The 23,335-nt window shown below is 38.1% G+C and overlaps 1 protein-coding gene across 6 annotated transcripts in view; it reads right to left on the bottom strand.

Annotated features, from left to right (window-relative positions):
• The window catches only part of ARHGAP21 (Rho GTPase activating protein 21), a 142,562-nt gene that overhangs the window by 62,481 nt on the left and 56,746 nt on the right, over positions 1-23,335 (bottom strand). For all 6 annotated transcript variants that reach the window (XM_079770346.1, XM_079770350.1, XM_079770351.1 and 3 more), the window contains exons 3-4: positions 21,353-21,532; positions 19,038-19,062 (exon numbers count right to left, since the gene is read on the bottom strand). In XM_079770346.1, coding sequence (XP_079626472.1) covers positions 19,038-19,062; positions 21,353-21,532 — 205 coding nt within the window. The remainder of the gene's footprint in view (positions 1-19,037; positions 19,063-21,352; positions 21,533-23,335) is intronic.

The raw sequence follows: 23,335 nt of genomic DNA, 5'->3' as shown, positions 1-23,335 counted from the left end.
TTGAAAATTATTAGTTACCCATCAGAAATTCAAATGTAATCCATAGCCTCCTGTATTTTATTAGGCAACTATATCTCAAAGTGAATTTTTTAATTTATTTTTTTATATTTTTATTGATTTCAGAGAGGAAGGAAAAGGGAGAGAGAGATAGAAACATCCATGATGAGAGAGAATCATGGTGGATCGGCTGCCTCCTGCAAGTCCCCCACTGGGGATCGAGCCCACAACCTGGGCATGTGCCCTTGACTGGAATCGAACCTGGGACCTTTCAGTTCGCAGGCTGACACTCTATCCACTGAGCCAAACCAGCTAGAGCAATTAGACAAATATTTATTTACTAGTGGCCCAGTGCACAAAATTCATGCACATTAAAAGGGAATTAATTAGAGGAAATATTTTAATATTGCTATTTGCCCATTCTCTATAATAGAAGTGTCAGAGATGAAAGAAAATTAGTAAAATGCATATGAAAATTTTCCTCCTGTCAGAGTCTGGGGCACGCCGCTGGAACCAGAGTCAAGTCCCTGCTCACCCCCACACACCTTGAAATCATACGAGACCCAGACCTGGCCGGCCCCACCCCCGTCAAGCCCCGCAGGGAGGGGGACATAGCCTCAGGTCCCCTGGCCTGGCTTCGGGCGTGGGGCGTGGCCTCAGGTCCCCTGGCTCTGGGAGCTGGGGCTGGGGGTGCGGCCTCAGGTCCCCCGGCCCTGGTGCAGGGGTGGGAGGGCACGAGGACCATTTGCATATTAGCTCTTTATTATATAGGATTCCTACCTAGCAAGGTTGCTCTCAGTATTAAAAACAGATAATCCATTAAAATGCTCACATAATGTCCAATACAAGTAGATATTTAATAAATGTTACTTATTACTATGCTTATCTGTTGATAAACCTTCAGAAGGTCTACATACAGATCAGTGGTGATCGGGGTCAGAGTGCTCATCACACAGCAAGGGCTGGATAAAGACTGGTTGAGGTAGTATACAACCTCAATTGTCACACTATGGGGAAGTCTAGAATGTTGACCAAAGGAAAAAAAAAGAAAAAAGACTAAAGAAAACAAGGTAGAAAAGTAAGAAAGACTGTACTAAAATATTTCCCGCAGTTGACAGGAACTACATACACACCCATTTTCAAAGAGAGTGGGGTCTAAATCCAGAGTGCTTCACCTTTAGACCTTGGGCTTTGTCAGTCAGAAAGATGATTTAAATCACGAATGACCCTCTTCTGTGAAGAGTGCTAAGGCCAGAATCACCTGCAACATTTAATTTATTTCAAAATTAAAGAGCCCTGTAATGAAGTTCCATAGAAGAATAGATAAGCCTAGGTCAGGGAATCCTATATTTCTAGGGACAGGAGAAATATATTTCTTAACAGATTGAAAAAATATATCCATTACACAAAGAAATACCCATATTTTAACCAAAAGTAAAGAAATAAAAATAACGGCTATCACCGAGATTAAACTTTGTCTCCCCCTTCTCTCTCAGAGTTCTCAAACATGCTATTAAAAATTTTTAATGAGAATAAATTTTCTCTGCTTTTATTATAAGTTACTTTTCAGGTATTTTATTTATTAATTTCTTTGCTATGAAAAAGCAACAACTCTATCTCTATACAAGAGAAGGCAGTTGAAATTAAACTGCTTCAATGTGAATTATAAATTAGCCCTGGAAAAAGTACACTCTCCACAAAGTGGAAAGCTGAAGAGGCACATCACGTAATAGAACATTAGAGCTCCAGGCATTAATTATTTAAAGAAAATCAATTAAATAGCTTGCTGAAATTAATATCTATTTTCAGACCAAAAATAAATGAAACTGTAATGGAGATTAAAGTAATACCAAAGTTAAGTCTGAATGATAAAAAATGATCTTTACTTCTCCATGATGGATAACAGATTGCCATAATAAAAAAGGGGCATGTAGAATTTATTGAGCGTAAGTTAGGAATTATGGACCCACTAAGGCAAAAACAAACAAACAGGAGTAATAAGCACCAAATTCAGGCTCATGACTAGCTCTAAGGGAAAAAAAAAATGTGGAGAGTAGTATAAAATATATGCTTACAGTCAGTTATGCCTAGGAGCTCTGGTGGGGGAAGACATGTATGAGAGGCATGGATGAGAGAGGCTGAAATGTTAAGATAACAAAGAGAGATGGCAAGCATTTAAACGTTACATTTTCCCCTATATTTTCTGTTTGCCTGAAATATTTCATAATGGTTATTTTTTATTGTTGAAAATAGGCTTCTAATTTTTATTGTGGGGGTTGGATTTACTGATGGGCACACACAATTATCTTAAGAATTTAATAGAGACACATTGCCTAGCATAAAAAATCCCTAGGTTTCATATGATAAATACATCCTAGATGATAAAGAATTAAGCAGAATCCAATTTCAGAAGACTAGGACGGCACATTATTAGGTACTTTCTCCCTCTGATAAAGGGCGGAAGCACTAAGGGAAAAAAATATATATGCCAGCTTATTAAATCTAGGCGCTCCACAAATTTCCACTTAAGAGGCTCCCATTTTCCAGGGTGATGGCTAGTACTTTAAATCTCCCAAGTCTCCAATCTACTAGTTTTAACAATTAGCAGGAGCTTCAGACCCAAAATTCCAATAATCTCTGGACACTGTCAGTAGAATGTCACCTGACAAGTCTCAATCACATTCTATGTACTATAAGCAAAAACATACTCTTTCTCTACTCAACCTGATTTTCAAGTAATACCTAATAGGGCAAAATGAAATAAGGAAATCTGTTAAATATTTAAAAGCAGACCATATTCTAACTTAATCATGATAAACTTCCTTTCAACCCACACTCATCTAATTTTTTTTCCCTTTTTACTGTGGAAAATGCCCAATGCACAAAAGTAAAGAAAAAGGTAGAATAAACCCCCATGAATACAACTAATTATTAAAAATCTATCAATTTGTTTCATTTACACTACTCTTCATTTTCCTAAAACATTTTAAAGCAAATTCCAGATATCACATCTATTCATTCATAAATCCTTTCAATATTCAGTATGCACCACTAACAAATAAGAATTTTACTTTTTTTTTTTTAAAGGAATGACAACAACTACATACTCTGGAAATCTCCCATGGTTCTCCAGAGTATGTAGTATTATGCTCAGGATGGATAACGTAAACAGACAACAAACTCAATCCTACGTTCAGCTTCCTAAATGCTGACTCAACATTAAGGAAAATAAGCAAGTCATGACATGGAGATGATAGCACCAAAAGCTGAGAAATAAATTTAGAAAGGTTTCACGTGTAAAATCACAGTAGTATCCTAAATTAAATTCCCAATGGAATGCTCAGGCTATGTATTCAAATTCAGTGAGTTCACATATGCAAGAGAACATACCCTCCATGCAAATCTAGTGCCTGGCATATAGTAGATGCTCAATTAATATTTACTGCTGGCGGGTTCAAATTATAGCCCTGGAAATGCTAGTAGTAAAACTGCCCCAAACCAACTCGGAAATTTGTTTCAGGAACAGAATCAGTTGTTGTACAACGGATCTGTACAAGTTCCTTCACAGTAGAAAGAAAATGCTGCCACTTAATTGTAATTTGAGTACAATACCACTAGGTGTCAGACGTGAAACAAAATGTTCTGGTATTATAAACCACCTGGGCAACAAAGACTCTAGAAGGGTGCCTTTCATTCAACAAATATTTACTAAGCTCTGACCATGTTCCAGGTGCCGATTATCCTACAATGAACAAAACAGTCCTGGGATCTGCCTTCTGGAGTATTTGAAGTTTTTTTTCCTCTCTAAATTAGAGTTTCAGGAATTTCACAAACTATGTATCACACCTAAATTCATAGCCCTGTTATTCCTGTTGAGTTAGATTTAATTTCTCTGCAAACCCAGAAACAACTATTATAGTAACCTAAACACCAGCAACTATCTTTCCATCTCTGACTTTACCATCGATCCACCCATTAACCCATTAAACTTGCTCCTCGACTCTATCAAGACCTTCCTATCCTTTTAGCCCTCCCTATTCTCCAAGATTACCAGTCTCCCTCCAGAAATCACTTTCTTTCTTACTAAGATTACCCATGGATGACTATTTCAATAAAACTCACCAATAACCTCAACTTCCTTTCTCCCTTGACCTTTCAAAGCATTCAATTTGCCAACTCTAACTGTGGAGAATTCTAACCATGTGCTGCCTGCTCTTGTTCTTGGCTTGCTATTACCCATAACCCATTGACTGAGAGTTTCCCGGTTCAGCTGAGTTCTTGACACTATTCACTAAAGCCTCTTGCTTATATTTTAATTCCCATTCCTTCAAGGTTGCCTTCTGGAACTTGCTATTCCATTCTGATTTCTTCACACCATTTGGATAACCTTGTCTCTTACTTCACTCTGTCTCAATTGCTGTATCTTCATTCCCCCCCCCCCCCCCCCCCGCCAAATTATTGCCCATCCTTATTTCCTCTTGTCCTATCGCAGGTGAGGATTTGGTTACCAGCCTTCTTCTGGACCTTGCTCCCCTACATCATCTCTGCTCTGGTTTAAAACCTCAGTCAATCTCTATTCCTCTCTCCAGATCTCACAGACATACAAGTTTCCAAAATGTTAAAAAAAAAAACAAAAAAAAAACTTCTTCCCATAATTCTACAGAGCTATCATCTGTCCTTCTCCATCCCTTCAATTTCGTACTTCCTGCAACAATAGTTATACTCATTTATCCTCATTTTCTTCCCTTCTGACTCAGGAGATTTCAGGCACCGACAAATGTCCCCAAGGGACATTTGCCCATCCTCCACTCCCATATTCATTGAGGTTCACTGCTCTAATTTATGTTCCAAACCACTAACACTTGGTTCTCTCATCCCTTCTGTCCACTGTACTGAACTCTTCTCAGTAACCTTACCAATGTGCTACTTGTCAGGTCCAGTCCAACAGTACTTTTTAGTCCCCATCCTAATGAGTTCTCAATAGCAAATAATAAAAGTTATCCATGCACCCCTTAAAATCATCACCTCTTAATTAGTAAGTCACCAACTCCTCTTGGTTGTCCTCATACCTTCCCAAAATTCCCCTGAGATTTCCTTTCCGATTTTTCTTCCTGACCATCTCTCAGATGTTGCTTCCCTAGGGTCTTATCTTTACTCTGTATGTCTTCATGCTCTCTGTGTATGGCTCCATTTACACCTAGGACTTAATTATCCTATATAATAAAAGCCTAATATGCAAATTGACCAAATGGCAGAACGCTATGATGTGCAATGACCACCAGGGGCAGATGCTCAATGCAGGAGCTGCCCCCAGCCCGCAGGCCCCAGGCCGGCCAAGGCGGGTACCAGCAGGGGGCCCCAATCACCCCGCTGGTTGCCCCACAGATTGGCCCTGATCTCCGGCCAGGCCGAGGGACCCTACCTATGTATGAATTTTGTGCATCAGGCCTCTAGTAACATATATAATGATGACTTCCAGATCTATTTTCAACCCCTATGAGCTTCACACCCAAATTCTGAAGTAAGTACTAAACATTCTACAAGCATCTGAAATGCAACTTATCCCAAACTAAACTCATTTCTCCAGCAGAAGAGGTAGGTATGTTTCCCCTCCAGTATCCTTCAGTTAATGCCACCTCCATCTATCCATTCATTCATATCCATTTATTCATGCCAGAAAAGCTAAGCATAATCCTCCACAAATTATCCTTAACTGGTGACATATAGTCCATCCCCAAGTCCTCCCTCCCAATTTGGTAAATGTGACGTCTGTTCTGGAATACTGCTTTTCCTTCTTCCTGATAAAATCCTATTTATCTGTCAACATCACAAAGGACACCCCACCTGAGAGCCCTTCACTGGTGGTTAGATGATTCCCTGGGCTGTGATCCTGTAACAACTGTACATACAGATTTTGCACTCATATAATTATTTTGTACTTTCATCCTCCACCAGAGTAGGAGCTTCTTGAAGCCAGAGCCTGTATCATACATATTCATAAAGTATACATGCCAGAAACTGTTCTCGGTTTTAAGAAAAAAGTCATGAACCAATAAACTTCCTGTTCTACATTCCAATGGAGACAGGCAAATGTTCAACAAGAAATGATTAGTGTAAGAGATGGTGGTAAGTGTTATGGAGTCTTAGTTAGCAGAGTGAGAAGGAAGGAAGAGTGAAAGGCAGGGCTGTAATACTATTTTTATGAAATGATCAGGTGATATTTGAACAACTATCTGAAGGAAGTGAGGTGAGAGGTCACATTGCTCCCTTCCCAGCAATTAGTTTAGTGAATGGCTCATGGCAGTGACTCAACAAATGTTTGCTAAGTGAATGAATAAACAACCGGAAATATATTTCTAGATTTAATATATTTCACATTCACACCCAAATATTTCTATTCTGATTTTACACCAAAGGCAAAAAGTTATCTGTTAAACTTTGGAGGCTGGAACCATAACTATTATATTATATTATATTATATTATAAAAAATTAACTTTATATTACCTGAAAATATGAATCACATACTTTGAATGCAGACTATCAGGAAAAACAACGGGACTATCCAGCCAGGTGGTATCTGTTCATGGTCTCAAGTTATGGAGCAGCTAGGAAGATAACTCAAAGTCACCTAATCACAGGTCACCCCTGGAATAACATTTTCTAGAGAGAAGTTATTTCCAGAAGACAGTATAGAACACCAATACTCCAGCCAGGTCCTTTCCTGGACTTTCTCCTCCTCCTGCCCCAACTGTTCAGTATCTCCACTTACTGTTCTGAAATCCTAGATTTCATATTTATTAAGGTTTAGAACCCTTAGATTTTTTTAAAAATCTCACTTATTTTTCTACTCTGACAAAGTAACTTCAACTCAGTGTAACTTACAAAGTCTTAAATCTACTACAAAAAATTGGATTTCTGGCAAGGCCAATTTTAATCTAATCAAAGTGCCTTCATTTCACATTATTGTAAATATAGTTTCCTGGGATTAAGTGACGTGTGGAAATTATTTTTTGGCTCCCATTTAACTTGATTACCTTCCTAGTGTGTTTTACAAAAATGATGCTCAAATTTCTACTGAAGTCCAGAAGTATGTTGTGGTGATTATTGTTCTAGTTTACTTACATATCCAGGAGCTATGTGAAATAAGATTCCTAAATTTAAAGTGCCCCAACACTGTGTCAGAAGGGCTGATGGAGAAAAGTGAAAGGAAGGGAGGAAGGCAGCAGAGACGAGCTTTTCCTCGGCAGCAGAGGTGCAGCCCCTAACCTGCTAACTTTCGGGCTTCGGGCACAGTCATTTTGGAGCAGTGCCAAGTCTAGGTGGTGGCACCTCCCGGTACTCAATACATTGATTCAACAAATATCTGAGCTCCTACTGTGTACCAGGTGCTTACCAGGCACTGAAAATTCAACGTTAAAAGACAGTGTCCATCCTTAATGATCTTTGTTCTAACATAAAAACATTTGTTTCATAAACATAATAGTCTGGGAATGTAGGGAAACTGTACTTTGCATATTCTAATGACCTCTGGGCAAGAGATAACCAATCCTTTATGCTTGTTTCCCATATCAGGTTGGTGCTGCTGCCGCCGCATCCCAGGAAGAGTACTTGAGGAAACGGAGATCTCTACTTGCTTACCCCAGAGCATGAACAATCACTCAGATTAACTGTCTCCAAAATATGGTTTCCTGGGATTTTCAAAGTGAAGTGTGGAAATTAGGGAAGGGTTTATCTGCATCTTTCACTAATTGTAAAATATCAAACAATCTACTTCATCTTGCATAAAGTATCATTTCAAACATGAAAACAGCAACCCCTTTTCCCCCCAAGTATCTCTTTTTCAAGCAAGTTTCAAGTTCTTTCAATCTTTTCAAAAGAGATATTCATAGTTTCAAAATTTACATATATCCTGGCCATCATTGTCCTTTATATCTGAGGATCCCTAGTGTTCTAACCTTAAACAGAAGACCCTAAAGCCCATCTATCAAATGAAAAGGAACAAAATAGTTATACTGAAGTTAACTTGCTACTAGCAACATACAGAATCACTTATTATCTTTGTATGTATATATGTGTGAATGTGTGTGTATATGCACATAAGCTTAAACATTGTTACATTAGAAAACATTGCCCACAATAGCGATCAACAAATACTAGTAACTTGGTGATTTTATTATGACTACATTCATAGATTATTTAAAGGCATTTTAACAAGACAAATACATGAGCAGCAAATCATCCAGTGAAGTACCAATGTACTAGCAAATTTAGTATAAAGAAATGCTTAATTTATATTTGAACCATAGTGTATACACATGCATGCCTAGCTACCAGAAAATTATACCCCCAAATACTATTAATATCAACAATGTAACGTATGTCCAGGCTAATGAACACGAGCTTTCATTTTAAGGGCTTCTACATCCAGCAGGCAGAAGAAAAAGACCAAGTCCTGTCTAATTAGGAATCTATCAGGAGACTCTCCCCACATTTAGGAGTAAGGTAACTGGAAATAATGGTCCCACCCCCAGAGCTTCCTTAGTGCTGTACAAAGTAGGGAAGGGAGAAAGGAAGAAAAAAAAATCTCTAAGACATGGCTATAGGCCAAACTATACATCGATATGTAGGCCAAATCAAGTAATAGCCTGGCTCTGGATAAAAGAAAAAACCAATCAACTTGAAGAACAGCATTTTTATCCGAGATCTCAAAGAATTTCCAGTAATAATTTCTGAAGGTCAACAAACATAAAATGGTCAAATATACACAAATATACACAGGGGGAAAAAAAAAAAGAAAAAAAAAAGCTCCAAGCTAGACCAGGCAGAAAACAAACAAACAAAAGAAACAATCCACAAAGACTCCTGATAATGGAATTACCAGACAGATTATAAAATAACTCTGCTTATCATGTTTGAAGAAATTTGAAAAATAAGGCTAAAAATAGTAAAGTGAAAAGTGTAAGAAGTGATTGAACTTGTTTGGTGCAGTACCCTAAAAAAAATTCTTACAATAAAAATTTAAAACTTAAACAGCTAAGAAGAAAATTATCAAAATATATTGGAAGAAATTATCAAAAATGTAGTCCAAAAAATTGAGAATTTTGGAGCCATGGGGGATAGAGTAAGAAAAAATATATAAAATAAGTTTGTGACCCCAGAAGAATTAGAGAGAGCAGTAGGATACAGAGGGACAAATAATATATGAAGAGATTCTGGATGAGAATTTTCTAGAACTGGTGACAGACATCCATCTAAAGACACACGAAGTTCAAATAATTCCCAAGTAAGAAAGATAAACTCTCATCCAGAACTCATCATATTACTAAATGGCCAAACACCAAAGACATAAAGAAAATCTTACCAGCAGATACTTTACAAGTTTGTCTTCAAAGAACCATTAAGTCAAAATATGACTTCTTACTAACAAGAATAGAAGGCAAAAGAGCGTGAAATACTATCTTCTTCAACATGCTAGAAGAAAGTATCAACCTAGAATTCTGTAGCAGCAAAACATATCTTTCAAAAATGAGGGTAAAATAAAGACCTTTTAGGAAAAACAAAAACTGAAAGAATTGCAACACAACATAAAGGTAACATGTAGGTAGGTGAGAATAGAGTTAATAACATGTTCTAAGATCCTTACATTGTTTCAGAGGAGAATAAAATGTTAATTAGCATTAGACTTTAATAAACTTGCATATTATAATTTTTAGAAAAAACACTAAACCAATGGCAATATATCATCCTATATAATAAAAGCATACTATGCAAATTGTCTCCTCGATCAGGAGTTATCTGGAAGTTTGACCAGGGGGCGGGGCCGGCCGGGGGAAAGGAGGAAGGGAGGGAGGCCCAGGCCAGCAGCTGGCAGCCGCTAGGGACGCTACCAGTGCACGGATTTTGTGCACTGGGCCTCTAGTTTAATCTAAAAAGAGAAAAGAAATTTAAGAAAGTTAAAACAGAAACAAAAATTTCAAAATAAATTAGGAGCTTAAACAATAAACATATAATTAATTACATTAAATGTAAACAAAAAATTTTCCAAATATAACTATGGAATAAAAGAAAATATATGTGAATCTGATAATGGTCTAAGATCAAGAACACTTACAATTGTAAAAATGTGCAATGGCCCTAGCCGTTTTGGCTCAGTGATTAGAGCATTGACCATGAACTGAAGGGTCCCAGGTTCAATTACAGTCAAGGGCACGTACCTTGGTTGCAGGCACAATCCCCAGTCCTAGTTGGGGTGCATGCAGGAGGCAATCAATTGATGTGTCTCTCTCACATTGATGTTTCTTTCTCTCTCCCTTTCTGTCTCTTTCCCCACCCCACCCCCATCGTTCACTCTTCCAAAAAAAAAAAAAAATCAATGGAATCCTCAGGTGAGGATTAACAAAACAAACAAACAAAATGGGCAATGGACTTAACTAGACACATCTCCAAAGAAAATATACAAATGGCCAACAACCACATGAAGATATGCTCAACATCTAGGTACTAAGGAAATAAAAAGCAAAACTATACTGCGATCTACTTCATATTCACTAGGCTGGCAATACTACAAAAACAAAAAATAACAGGCATTGGTGAGCATGTGGAAAAATCAGGACCCTCAAGCATTGCTAGTGGGAATGAAAAATGGTGCAGCTGCTGTGGAAAACAGTTTGGCAGTTCCTCAAAATGTTAAACATAGAATTACTGTATAAGGCAGCAATTCCACTCCTAGATGTATTCCCCAAAGATTTGAAAACAGGAACTCAAAACAAATTCTTGTTTACAAATGTTCACAGCAGCACTAATCACAATAGAAAGTTGAAAAAGCCTAAATGTCCATCAATACATGTATGGATAAGCAAATTGTGGTATATACATGCAATGGAATATTAGTGAGCCATAAAATGAAATTAAGTACTGATACTTGGCTCAATCATAGAAACCTCAAAAACATTACACTAAGTGGAAGAAGTCACACAAAGAAAGGAACAGAACCTCTTTCTTACATGTTTTCAAGAATGGATTATGTGAGAGTAAATAACTTTCCGAGAAGCCATGGTAGAAATTGACAGGAAACTCTAGAACCAGACTGCCTGATTTTGTAATCCAACACTGACAATTGCTAGTGATGTAAAAACTCTGTGCCTCAGTTTCCTCATCTAAAAAAATGGAAGTGATAATAATATTAAGCCCAGAAAGTTGTTGAGAGGATTAAGTGAGTGAATCCATGAAGTCTCAGGAAACTGTCTGACACAATGTGAGCAGCTGCCACTGCTGCCACCATGCTATCACCACTACCTACATTACCACCAACCACCCCCCCACCACCACCATCAGTCCTACTTCCTAAAATATGTTTGAGACTACTTTAGACCTCTGTGGTCGTTCTACTGAAAAACACTAAAAAAATAAAATGTGCAACTAATGAGAATATTTACCTAATTACCAGTTTAAACTATCAATACAGTTAAAAATGGATCCTAAGGGGTTCAGCTAATGATCCTTCCCAAAGACATCGGGAGAGATCCGCGGAGCTCCGTTAGTACCACTGCGCTTCAGAAGGAAGCATGCTCCTGACACCACACCACTGCACCACAGACCTTAAACCTGCCCACCATGAGAATAGCTTCTTACAACAAAATTCTATGTCCATATTTTATGTTATATTAATTTGAGGGAATAGATTTTCAATGTTAATGGAAATTAACAGCTTAAAATACACCAAATTTTCTCAGCTTAACAGAATTTCCTCTTCATTAAAATGAAGAACTTTTGACCTGTACAGCTGGTATAAAATGAAGTGGGCCAATTAGATTTCTCTCTCAGGAATTCAAAAGTATTATAATGAGAGAGGAAGGAAAAGAGATATATAATAAGGGTTGTAACTTATACAGAAGTCAGCTCAGGGAAAAATCAAAATTAACTGTGAAAGTCATTCTAGTCACCCCATAAATACAGGACTCTGAGTCTTTGAATGGTAAGTGCCAAGATTTTGTGTTGTTACTCTGTATTTAGTAGCTTTTCAGGTTCCAGTGCTGTGGTTTCCTGGGTCTCTGATAACACGTGACTTTGAATTTGGAGCTGCCCTGTTGGTTTTTAGAATTAACACATCTTTCCTGAGGTGGTCTGAGGGAGTTTCTATTTCCTGCCATTAAAAGAGCCTTGGTTATCAGAAAACTCTAACAGGCTTACAGAGCTCTTGAGTCAGGAAAAGGATGCAATTACAAAATATAAATTTTTACTGCTGAGAAAATTTATAGAATTCCCAGTTACTTTTTGTTTCTACTAATGCGTGATATAACATTTTGGAACAGTGATTTTCAACTGGTGTGCTGCAAGAATTTTTAAAACATGCAATACCTGACTATTTATAGTCAGGGGCACTGACCTCTTCTCTCTTAGATTGTCAAATAAAAAAATAACAGCCAACACAACACTAGCCATCTGATATGAATGAATCAAAATTATACCTATTTTTTTTGTCAGATCGGCAAAAAATATAACCTTTTTTGGTGTGCCCCAGAATTTTAGTAATTAGTTTATATGTGCCATGAGATGAAAAAGGTTGAAAATAGCTGTTTTAGAACACTGGAAATATCCCTACAACTAAATTGGAGAAAACTTTTACTCATGGAAGAAGATAAATAATAGTAATTACAACCTTTTAATTATTTCTATCTTGATTATTTATGAATATCTGTTTCAAACAGTTAAGGACAACAGGATGTCAACAAATAGCAATTATCCACAAGCAACTATCATCACCAAAAAATATTTTTCTACCTTAATGGCCTTTTTCTTGTAAATTTTATTTTCATTACAGTACAAAAAACTAACCAACAAAAAAGAAAAATAAATAAAAAAAAACACAATAAAAGTTATGTAGGATATAAAATACATAATAGAATGAAAAACTGGGTAAGGAAAATAATCAGAAAATTAAATGCCAAAGAGATTCCACTCTATTAATAAAGGAAAGAACACCAAAACAAAAACTTTGAGCTGTTTCAGAATTCTGGCATTATAACAGGAGCTCTTAGGAGTTTGAATTAAATTCTGGCAATTACTTTCTCTCCAGTGGTTCTAGGCTTTAACTCAGATCATTACACTGGATGCTGGGATTCTATTTAATTAGAACAAAACTCACATAAAAGGATTTCATAACCTCAATATGCTTGAAAATACATTTTAAAAGGAAGTGAGATTATAAAATCAAAATTCAGTTCAATTAACATAATAAATTATATGCAGTCTGTCTCTAAATAGATTGCACTCTAAAAACTTATTAACTGTTCAGAAGTCAGAAGCTTTTTTTCATATCGAGTATGTCCTGGTGATTGGTCAGTTTTGTTGGAATGGTATTACGAGTACTATACTTAAACTAGGTAGGCCTCTGTGCCTAGTCTCTGACCTCCCAACTACCGATTGATGTAACAAGAGCAAACCTACTCCTGGAGGACAAAGACAGACAGAGCACTAGTGATTCCTAATCCCATTATCTTCCTTCCCAGGCCCACTGCTAGCCAGGTATTCCGAAGTGAGGAACAAGTGATGCTTGTTGCTAGAAGATGTTCAAGGCCTCTAAACTAGGGCTATCCCTGACTGTTATGTGACTTCTTTGTCCTTAGGTATTCACAAATATGGATCAAGTTTCCTTGTTTTTAACTTTATTAAGCAGAGAGATTTTAGTGTTAATTTCATAACATTCTAAACATACCCTCCCATATTTTCTTACTAATTTTTGACTCTACATAAGTCAAACTATTTTTAAAGACATTTTTGAAACAAAATTAAGTAAATGAAGGAGACTTAAAAATAAGTCAACAGCCCTAACCAGTTTGGCTCAGTGGATAGAGCGTCGGCCTGCGGACTGAAAGGTCCCAGGTTTGATTCCGGTCAAGGGCATGTACCTTGGTTGTGGGCATGTCCCCAGTAGGGGTTGTGCAGAAGGCAGCTGATGGATGTTTCTCTCTCATCGATGTTTCTAACTCTATCTCTCTCCCTTCCTCTCTGTAAAAAATCAATAAAATATATTAAAAAAATAATAAGACAACAAAGTAAGATAGCAGAGTTAAAGGAAGATAGATTTCAAAGTTAGACACACCTGATTTGGGCATACAAAGCTCTGTCGCTTAGCCATGTGGTCTTGGACAAGTGTCTTCAAAAAATCTTTTTCAGCCTCAGTTTCCTCATCTACAAAATGGGAATAATGTCTCACATCTCACAGCATTATAGTGATGACTAAGTTGGGTAATAACATATATTATGATGCCTAATATAGCTAAAGTCCCCAAAACAACTTCTTTAGGTACTCTTATGCCTTTTCAAACATTCTCCTTAAAAGAAAATGCACAATGTTCTGGACTTCATAAGGATCTTACTTTTGACGAGCCTTTGCTTTGCCAGGAGGTAAGATGCTTAAATTTGTATTTCTCTTATTTTAAAGCCTTAATTTTGTTGTGTTTATTTTAATTCCTCTTCTAGTCTTTTAAATTATTGATTGTAATTTTTTGTTAACCTACCCTATTATTATTTTCTCCTTCAATCAGTTATATCCCTAATGTTAACATTTTATTACATTTCAATTGTCTTCCAGTTGTTATTATATTGACTCTATATATTTCTTAAAATGTAGCCTTTTCCTTACTCATGATTATTCCTTCACCAACAACAGGCAATGCCAGATAATTTAGCCCCAAACTATATCAGTAACTCAATTCAGATAGAAATTCAGTTGTAAGGGATAATACTCATAAAAGATCACTGAAGATGTAGTCTTGAGTATCTACCTGTTCTTCTAAATGGTCTGAATATTGTCACTGGATCAAGCCAGACTCTTGGAGACCTGTACGGCTGGACCACACAGTTTTGGTGTCCATCACTGTAATCCAGGGCTTCTCAACCGCAGCACTATTCACATTTTGGGTCAAATAGCTCTTTGTTGTGGGGTGCTGCCCTGTGCATTGTAGGGCGTGCACTATCCCTGGTCTGCTAGATGCCAGCAGCATAGCACCTTCCCCCAATTGTGACAACCAAAAATGTCTACAGATGTTGTCACGCATCCCCTCAAGAGCAAAACTGTCTCCAGTTGAGAAGCCCTTTAAACTGAACTGGATCTTGGGGTACTGAATTCAGCTTACAATTGAAGGATCTGTTAAAAAACAAACAGCCATATGAAGGAATGGCATTGAGGATACATCTACTGCATTACTCACTGTTTCCCATAGGAGAAATCTATCTCAGACCTCAGTGCAAACAGAATGTTATTTTCTTCTGGACAATGTGAATCCTTACCTAATCATATTTTCTTTTTTTTTTTCCCCCACTGGAAAAGCTCAAAAGCAAATTTAGAGCCCATCTTTGGTAACAGTGTAGAATCCACAGCACACATTTACATGTACTAAATCTCCCAAATATATGTTTGATTCATTCTTTTTACCATGAACTTATTTTCATCTTACTATAATACATATATTTCTGCATCTGAACACAAACCCTCTTTAGAATGAGATTAAGTATAAATAAATAAAATAGGTATTAAACTCTTATACTCTCCAGCAGATAACCCCCTTCAGGCTCACTTTATCACATTCCTCCAAATCTCCTTGTGTTAAACCTGGATCTTTTAGTGATCCATTGCACATGTTTACATCTATTATCTCCACTCAAGCCATACAACTAAGTCCATTCACTCTAGTGAGCTCTGTCAGATATATATAAGCATCTGTGTAAAGTTTTATAACTATGAATTCTAGATGCTATGTGTCCAGAAGGTTGTCCAGGAATCAGTACATTATCCTGCAGGACAATGGGAAGATAGAAAACCCATGTCCCCTTTCTCTTGCTGATGCTGGCTGTGCAAATTTCCCCTTTTCCCACTAACGCCCACTTCTAATCCATGCCAAGTAACATTTGGAACTCATCTTGAGCCCTGGTGCATGACATATGGTGACACAGGAGTGGCCCATCTTGCACAACAGTGACAACTATGAAGGGTCCCACCTGCCCTACACTCTCAGATTACTTTTTAATACTCTTTATATATATATATATACATATATATATATATATATATATATATATATATATATATATATATATATTTATTGACTTTTTACAGAGAGGAAGAGAGAGGGATATAGAGTTAGAAACATTGATGAGAGAGAAACATCGATCAGCTGCCTCTTGCACACCCCCTACTGGGGATGTGCCCACAACCAAGGTACATGCCCTTGATCAGTATCGAACCTGGGACCCTTGAGTCCGCAGGCTGACGCTCTATCCACTGAGCCAAACCGGTTTCGGCTCAGATTACTTTTGATAGTGCTGAAAGAAACGATTTCCTATCATTTTACCCTTAACATAACCATTCCTAGATTTTAAATCTGATATCAGTATTACAAAGGTTCATCAACAGGTGAGTGGATAAACAATTTGTGGTATATCCACACAAGGGGAAACTACTCAGCAATAAAAGATAATATTATTTGTACCTATACATAGAATGAAGTGAATCTCAACAATATTATGCCAAGTAAAAAGCACAACAGAGTACCAATTGTATTATTCCATACATAAAAAAATTCTAGAAGGGGCAAACTAATCTACAGTGACAGAAAGCAGATTAAGGATTGTCTAGGGCCAGCAGAGTGCTGACAGCAAAGGGGCCCAAGGCAACTTTATGGAAAGATGGAAAAGTTCTTTTTGATATCATCATCTTGATAGGAATGGTGATTTCATAATTTATGCATTATCAAAATACTGTACACTTAAAATAGGTGCAAATGCATCCTTGCTAAAAATGTATAACTTCAAAGTAATGATGAGAAAACATCAGACAAAACCAAATTGAAGAACATCCTACAAAATACCTGACCAGTACTCTACAAAAGTATCAAGGGCATGACATATCTGAAAGATGAGGCTCAGGGGAGCCTAAGGGGACATGACAAGTGAATGCAATACAGAAATCCTGGAACAGAAAAGGACACTAGTAGAAAACTGGTAAAAATCCAAATAAAGTCTGTAATTTATTATACCAATGCCAATTTCTTAGTTTTGTTAATTGTACCATCCTATCTAATACAAGAGTAATATGCAAATTGACCATACCTCCGCTACACCCACAAGCCACGCCCACAAGCCAATCAGGAGTGAATATGCAAACAAACCCAACCAACATGGCTGCGGCCACGGAGAGCAGGAGGGAGGCTTGGGTTTCCCCGGCAATGGAGGAAGCCAAGCTTTCCGCCTGCCCTTGCCGGCCTAGGCCTCCACTCAATGTTACAAAGTTTCAAATGATAGAAGATAAATAAATCCCAACAAAAATGGCGGCAGCCATGAAGCTGGAGAGAGCAGGAGGCTAGGGTTACCCCTGCGATGAAGGAAGCCAAGCTTCTGCAGCCCTGGCCGGCCTAGGCCTCCACTCCAGGCTACAAAATTTCAATTACAGAAGATAAATAAATCCCAACAGAAATGGCTGCCGCCACAGAGGGAGCAGAAGGCTTGGCTCTGCTCCGGGCTACAAAGTTTCAATTGTAGAAGATAAATAAATCCCAGATACCAGGGCCTCCACTTGGGTCGCCAGGGGGCGTGGCCGGCCTGCAAACCGCCACAGGCCCCTCGCCCAGGCCGCCCCACGCCCCAAGGGAACTCCCTCCCTGATCCGGGACACCCTTCAGGGCAAACCAGCTGGCCCCCACCCATGCACCAGGCCTCTATCCTATCTAATAAAAGAGTAATATGCAGATTGACCACCACTCCAACACACAAGATGGCTGGCCCCATGTGGTCAAAGATCCTGCCTCCATGGGGACACAAGATGGCCACCAAAAGATGGCCAGCAGGGGAGGGCAGTTGGGAGGGACCAGGCCTGCAAGGGAGGGCAATTGGGGGTGATCAAGCCTGCAGGGGAGGGCAGTTAGCAGTGACCAGGCCGGCAGAGGAGGGATGTTGGGGGTGACCGGGCCTGCAGGGAAGGGCAGTTGAGGAGGACCCAGGCCTGCAGGGGAGAGCAGTTGGGGGTGACCAGGCCTGCAGGGGAGGGCAGTTAGGGGCAAACAGGCTGGCAGGGGAGCAGTTAGGCATCAATCAGGCTGGCAGGGGAGTGGTTAGGGGGTGATCAGGCTGAGAGGCCGAAGTGGTTAGGGGCAATCAGGAAGGCAGGCAGGTGAGCAGTTGGGAGCCAGCAGTCCTGGATTATGAGAGGGATGTCCCAGATTGGAGAGGGTGCAGGCTGGGCTGAGGGACACTCCCCCCCATACACGAATTTTGTGCACCAGGCCTCTAGGGGTTATATAAATTTTTAACATTAGAGGAAGTTATAGATGAAAACTATCTGTACTATTCCAGCAATATTTTTTAAAATCTAAAATAAAGTTTTTAAAATGAAGCATTTTATTGTGTATAAATTTTAACTCATTAAAGTTCATGTAAAATTAAAATAAAAGTAAATGGGAGTTATTAAGAAATAATCCTATCCCCAGCCTGATTCTCCTTTAAAGCTCATTAAATATAATATTTAAATCCAACAAAATACTCTACTCTTCAGTATTTGAGTCAATAAATCTAGTAAACACGCAGTATTTCTTACCTAAAAGAACCACTAAGTTAAAGATTACTACTTGAATAACAATCTCAGAATTACTTTCCTCAGAATCATATGATATATTCCTCCCCCAAATACTAATATACTAGAAGCTCAGGGCATGAAATCGTGCGGCCCCACCACCGCCCGGCCTCACCATGCTCGCAGCCCTGCCCACCCGCAGCGGTCTTTGGTCGTTACGGCGTTAGGACCACAGGCCTTTTATAATATAGATAATTAAAAATAAAATCATTACTTGTTCAAATTATGATGAGACAATGATTCATAAAACTTTGAAATCTACAGGAAAAATATTTAATTTCTATGACTCTCATATCTAAGAATTGTTATATATTTGAATTCCAAAAACTGTATCATCTTATATAATATTACTTAAAGACAGAAAGAAATGAATAGAAAAACATTCAGAGAAAAATTTAAACTTTTATAGCATACCTCCTCTGTTGCCATTTTCTTCATCCTACAAAATAAAACATATATGTCCATATATGAAACCATATTTATAAACTAGTGAAATCACAGCAAGGCTCAATCCAATTTAAACTGCCCTCCCCAAAATGTGCCCATTACAATCTCATTAACAGTGCCTTTTGCCAGAAGGTTGGAGTCTTCATAAACAGAGACAGGAAGACTATGGGTGAAGCCAATCTGGAGGGAAGACATCGGGAGTTCAGTTTTTGACAATGAGTGTGGAGATTCCCACAGTGCAGGTGTCAAAAGTAGGCAGCTGGATAGAAGAACCTAGAACTCGGGAGAGAGGGCCAGGCTGGCCCTCACTTACTGTGCTATATACTCTAATAAAATGTGCCTTTAGGGGCTATTACAGGGGACAGAACTGTCTTGTATACATTGAGTAGCTCCAAAATGCTATATATTTAATTTCTTCTATTCACTTTTGAGATTTGGTTTTATTCATTGCTACCAGGCTGTCCTGCTGCTATGTATCCACCTCTAGCTGGGAAATCAGAAAAGCAACTTTGAAAAACTAGTATAAAAGTACATTTATTCAAATATTTGTTGAAACGCTGTCATATGAAAGCTATAATCTACTGTAGAAACAAAGTGAAGGACTGATAATTTATTATATAACTTTTGACCTTTATTTGGCTGTTTAAATGTACAGGGTGAGGAAAAAGTAGGTTTACAGTTGTGAGTACACAATACACAAAGTTTATTCTTGTATTATTATTCATTATTTTATTATTTTCTATATAAACAACTGTAAACCTACTTTTGCCCCACCCTTTATATATTTTTTGTTCTGGTTATAAGCTCCGTTCTGAGACTGGTAAGCTTGTCAGCTAAGTAACATAATAAAGATAATGTTGTATTAATTGCACATTTTCTAAAAGCTATACAATAGGAATTTTTTTAAAAACTCCTTCAAAGTGAATGAATAAAATTTCATAATTAAAAAGGAAAAGATTTCAATATGTATTTTCCATGTAAACTTTACAAGACAGACCTATTTGCAAGAACATCTGTGTTAAATAATAATAGCATTAAAAACTAGTTTACTGAGCAATTATTCTATACAAATTCCTGGACTAAGTGTTTTACATATATTGTATCATTTAAGCAACACTACAACCTGTGAGAAAGGCACTGTTATTGTCTGTTAGGTAACTTCCCCAAGATCACAGAGCCTAACAACAAGGGGCAGAGATGGGACTCAAACCCAGGCTCTTTTGACTTCAATGACTATGCTGTTAACAATTATATTGTGCTACTAAAGCTTCTAGAAGTATTTTCCAATAATAGAAATAAGGAATACTAAGCTAGACACTTTAGGATAAAGTAGATTCTCAGAAAATCCCGGTCAGCAGTTTTATAGACATTTCAGGAACCACAAATGGGTAAATTTTAATTCCAAAAATAGCACTTATTCATAACCCTTAAAAACTATTCACACCATGCTTTAAAAGACAGCCGAAGAGTCATAGAAATTTTGAATTAGAAAGGGTTTTCTAATCTTCTAATTCCATTCCCTCAAATTAAAATGGAAGTGGAGAAGCCAAAAGAAGTTAATTGGCTTGGCCTAGGTCGCAAAACTTTTCTAAATTTCTTATTTCCTTACACTGTTGTATAATAAGTAAGAATCAGACATTCATGTTGGCAAGCTAAAATCCTAGGTCCAGGACTTACTCATAATGTGACTCAGATCAGTTTCCAGATGTTATGTAGGCTAATAACGAAGGGAGATAACGCTCATAATGAATAATAAAGAACACACAGCAAGTACCCAGTGTGTTGGCTGTATTATAATTATCCCATGCTGCCCCTTATGAGACCATGCTACTACTCTACACTGAAGCATGGGAATGTAATTCACCCTGTAAGAAGCTAGGTTTTCAGATTATGACTTGCCATTATATTGCATATCTGAAAGTCATGTATTATTCTAATCCCAATAACTTTTTGTAACTGCCAGAACATTTTAACCAAGTATTGCCTCTGCATTCTCTGCCCAGAAAATCCACCACACCTTTCTAGATAGTAGAAAACAGCTACTATTAGAAAAAATAGAATAATCTGGAATTAGAAGTCCTAGCAAAATAGATTTGGAGTTAATAATCAGTATAATCTTTCAGAGATTAAAATTTCTGTTCTAGAAGATAGAAAAATATCTGAAAGAATATAATAAAAGTGAAAATATAACACTTCAGAAGGTGGGAAGGGGGATGAGAAGATAAGAAGGAAACGGGAATAACTTTGCTTTTGTTTCAAGTGACTTTAACTACATTTCTTACCTTATATGAAAATTGAATTGCAGACTCTGGGGGATAAACAATAAAATGCCTTAATGTAAAACCAAAGCCTTGAGATGTTCTTTTCAACATAACTGTTTTGGGACCTGGCCAGGAGAATGCTTCGTCTTCGGATGGTGATACAGTTTCACTTTGTTCTTTTCCATCTTTATTTTTTGACACCTAAAATGGAAAGATATTAAAATGTTAATTACTAACACAATATACTTCCTGATTTAGAAAAAATTATATGCAAAAATATAATACCTAAGTGCAGATATGATCTTACTGGAGAAAAAGAACCATATTCTAATGCATGAACTATATGTATTAACACAAATCACACAGATCATCAAAAACCAAATTATTTTTATAAAGGGATGCTATGAAAAGTTAATCAGAAGTAAGACAGAACTCTTGGAAATCAGAAATTTAACCCTTTGCACTCGCTTGCTTTTTTTCTCGATTCCTTTATTCTAATGCTAACCGTGTCGAGTCACACTCGACATCCGAGTGCAAAAGGTTAAGAGGTAAAATTTAAATTCGATAGAAGAAATGAAAGATAACACCAAGAAAATCATTACCGCACTAAGGACTAAGAACAGAAACTGAAAGAAGTGACAAGAACCTCACACCAAGTAGGAATACTAAAACTGTTATCAGATCATCCCACAGCCACAAAGAATATTAGAAAATAATAGATACGGCCTTCAGATTCTGAGCATAGAGCAGTATCCACACAGATGTCCTTTCACTAGCTTGGCCTTACAATTCCTTGATCTCTTCTCTTCCACTCTTGACTTTTATCTGGTTACTAGTGGCCCGGTGCATGAAATTCATACACATGAAAAGGGAATTAATTAGAGGGAATATTTTAATATTGCTATTTGCCCTTTCTCTATAACAGAAGTGTCAGAGATGAAAGAAAATTAGTGAAATGTATATGAAAATCTCCCTCCTGTCAGGAGTCAGGGGTGCGAGGCGGGAGTCAGAGTCAAGTCCCCGCCCACCCGCACACACCTCAAAATCGTGCGAGACGCAGACCCGGCCAGCCCCGGCCCCACCCCCGTCAGGCCCCGCCGGGTGGAGGGGCACAGCCTCAGGTGCCCCAGCCCAGTGCCAGGTTGGGGCACAGCCTCAGGTTCCTGCTGATCGGTTGTTACGGCATGACGGTATGACGACCATTTGCATATTAGCCTGTTATTAGTATAGATGGCTGAAAACCATTCACAACTTCAAATCAAGGTTCCATTCTTGATTCCCTCTCATACCCCAATCCTCACAATTCTTCAATCTGAGCTGACCCTGCCACTGTTTCCCTGTCCCTTACCACCCCATGTACTCACTTTGCTCTTAAGCCAGCTTCAATTCACTCCTTTGCCTTTCTCTGACTTGCTCAAAATCACCTAACCTAGATAAATCAATAATGCCTACTCTGGGCCTGCACCTATGAAGTTGAACACAAGTGGAAAAAAACAAAAACCAGGCTATTTTCACTCTAAGTTCATAACCACTAACCTCAAGAGAGTTTTTTTTGTGTTTTTTTAATCCTCACCCAAGGATATGTTTCTATTGACTTTAGGGACAGAAGGAAGGGGTGTGAGGGGAGGGAGGAAAGAAGGGAGGGAGGGAGGGAGGGAGGGAGGGAGGGAGGGAGGGAGGGAGAGAGAAACACTGATGGGTTGCCTTCTGTACACTCCCAAACTGGGGATCGAACCCACAACCTAGGTATGTGTCTTGACCGGTAATCAAACCCGAACCTTTTATGGGATGCTCCAACCAACTGAGCCAAGGCAAGAGAGAGTCTTTACTGTTGTCTGTCAATGATAATTCTCTCCAGTCCATTCATCTTCAATGACTAATTCATCCCTCCTTCCCTGTTCTCACTTGTAGCTGACGACCCTGCTTTCTATTACACTGAAAAAAAAAACAAGCAATAAGACAACAACCTGCCCTGGCTGGGTGGCTCAGTTGCGGGTTCCATTC

Source organism: Cnephaeus nilssonii (assembly GCF_951640355.1).
Source record: "Cnephaeus nilssonii genome assembly, chromosome: 1".
NCBI lineage: Eukaryota > Metazoa > Chordata > Mammalia > Chiroptera > Vespertilionidae > Cnephaeus > Cnephaeus nilssonii.
The sequence above is the reverse complement of the archived record's forward strand: the minus strand, read 5'-3'. Positions and strand labels throughout refer to the sequence as shown.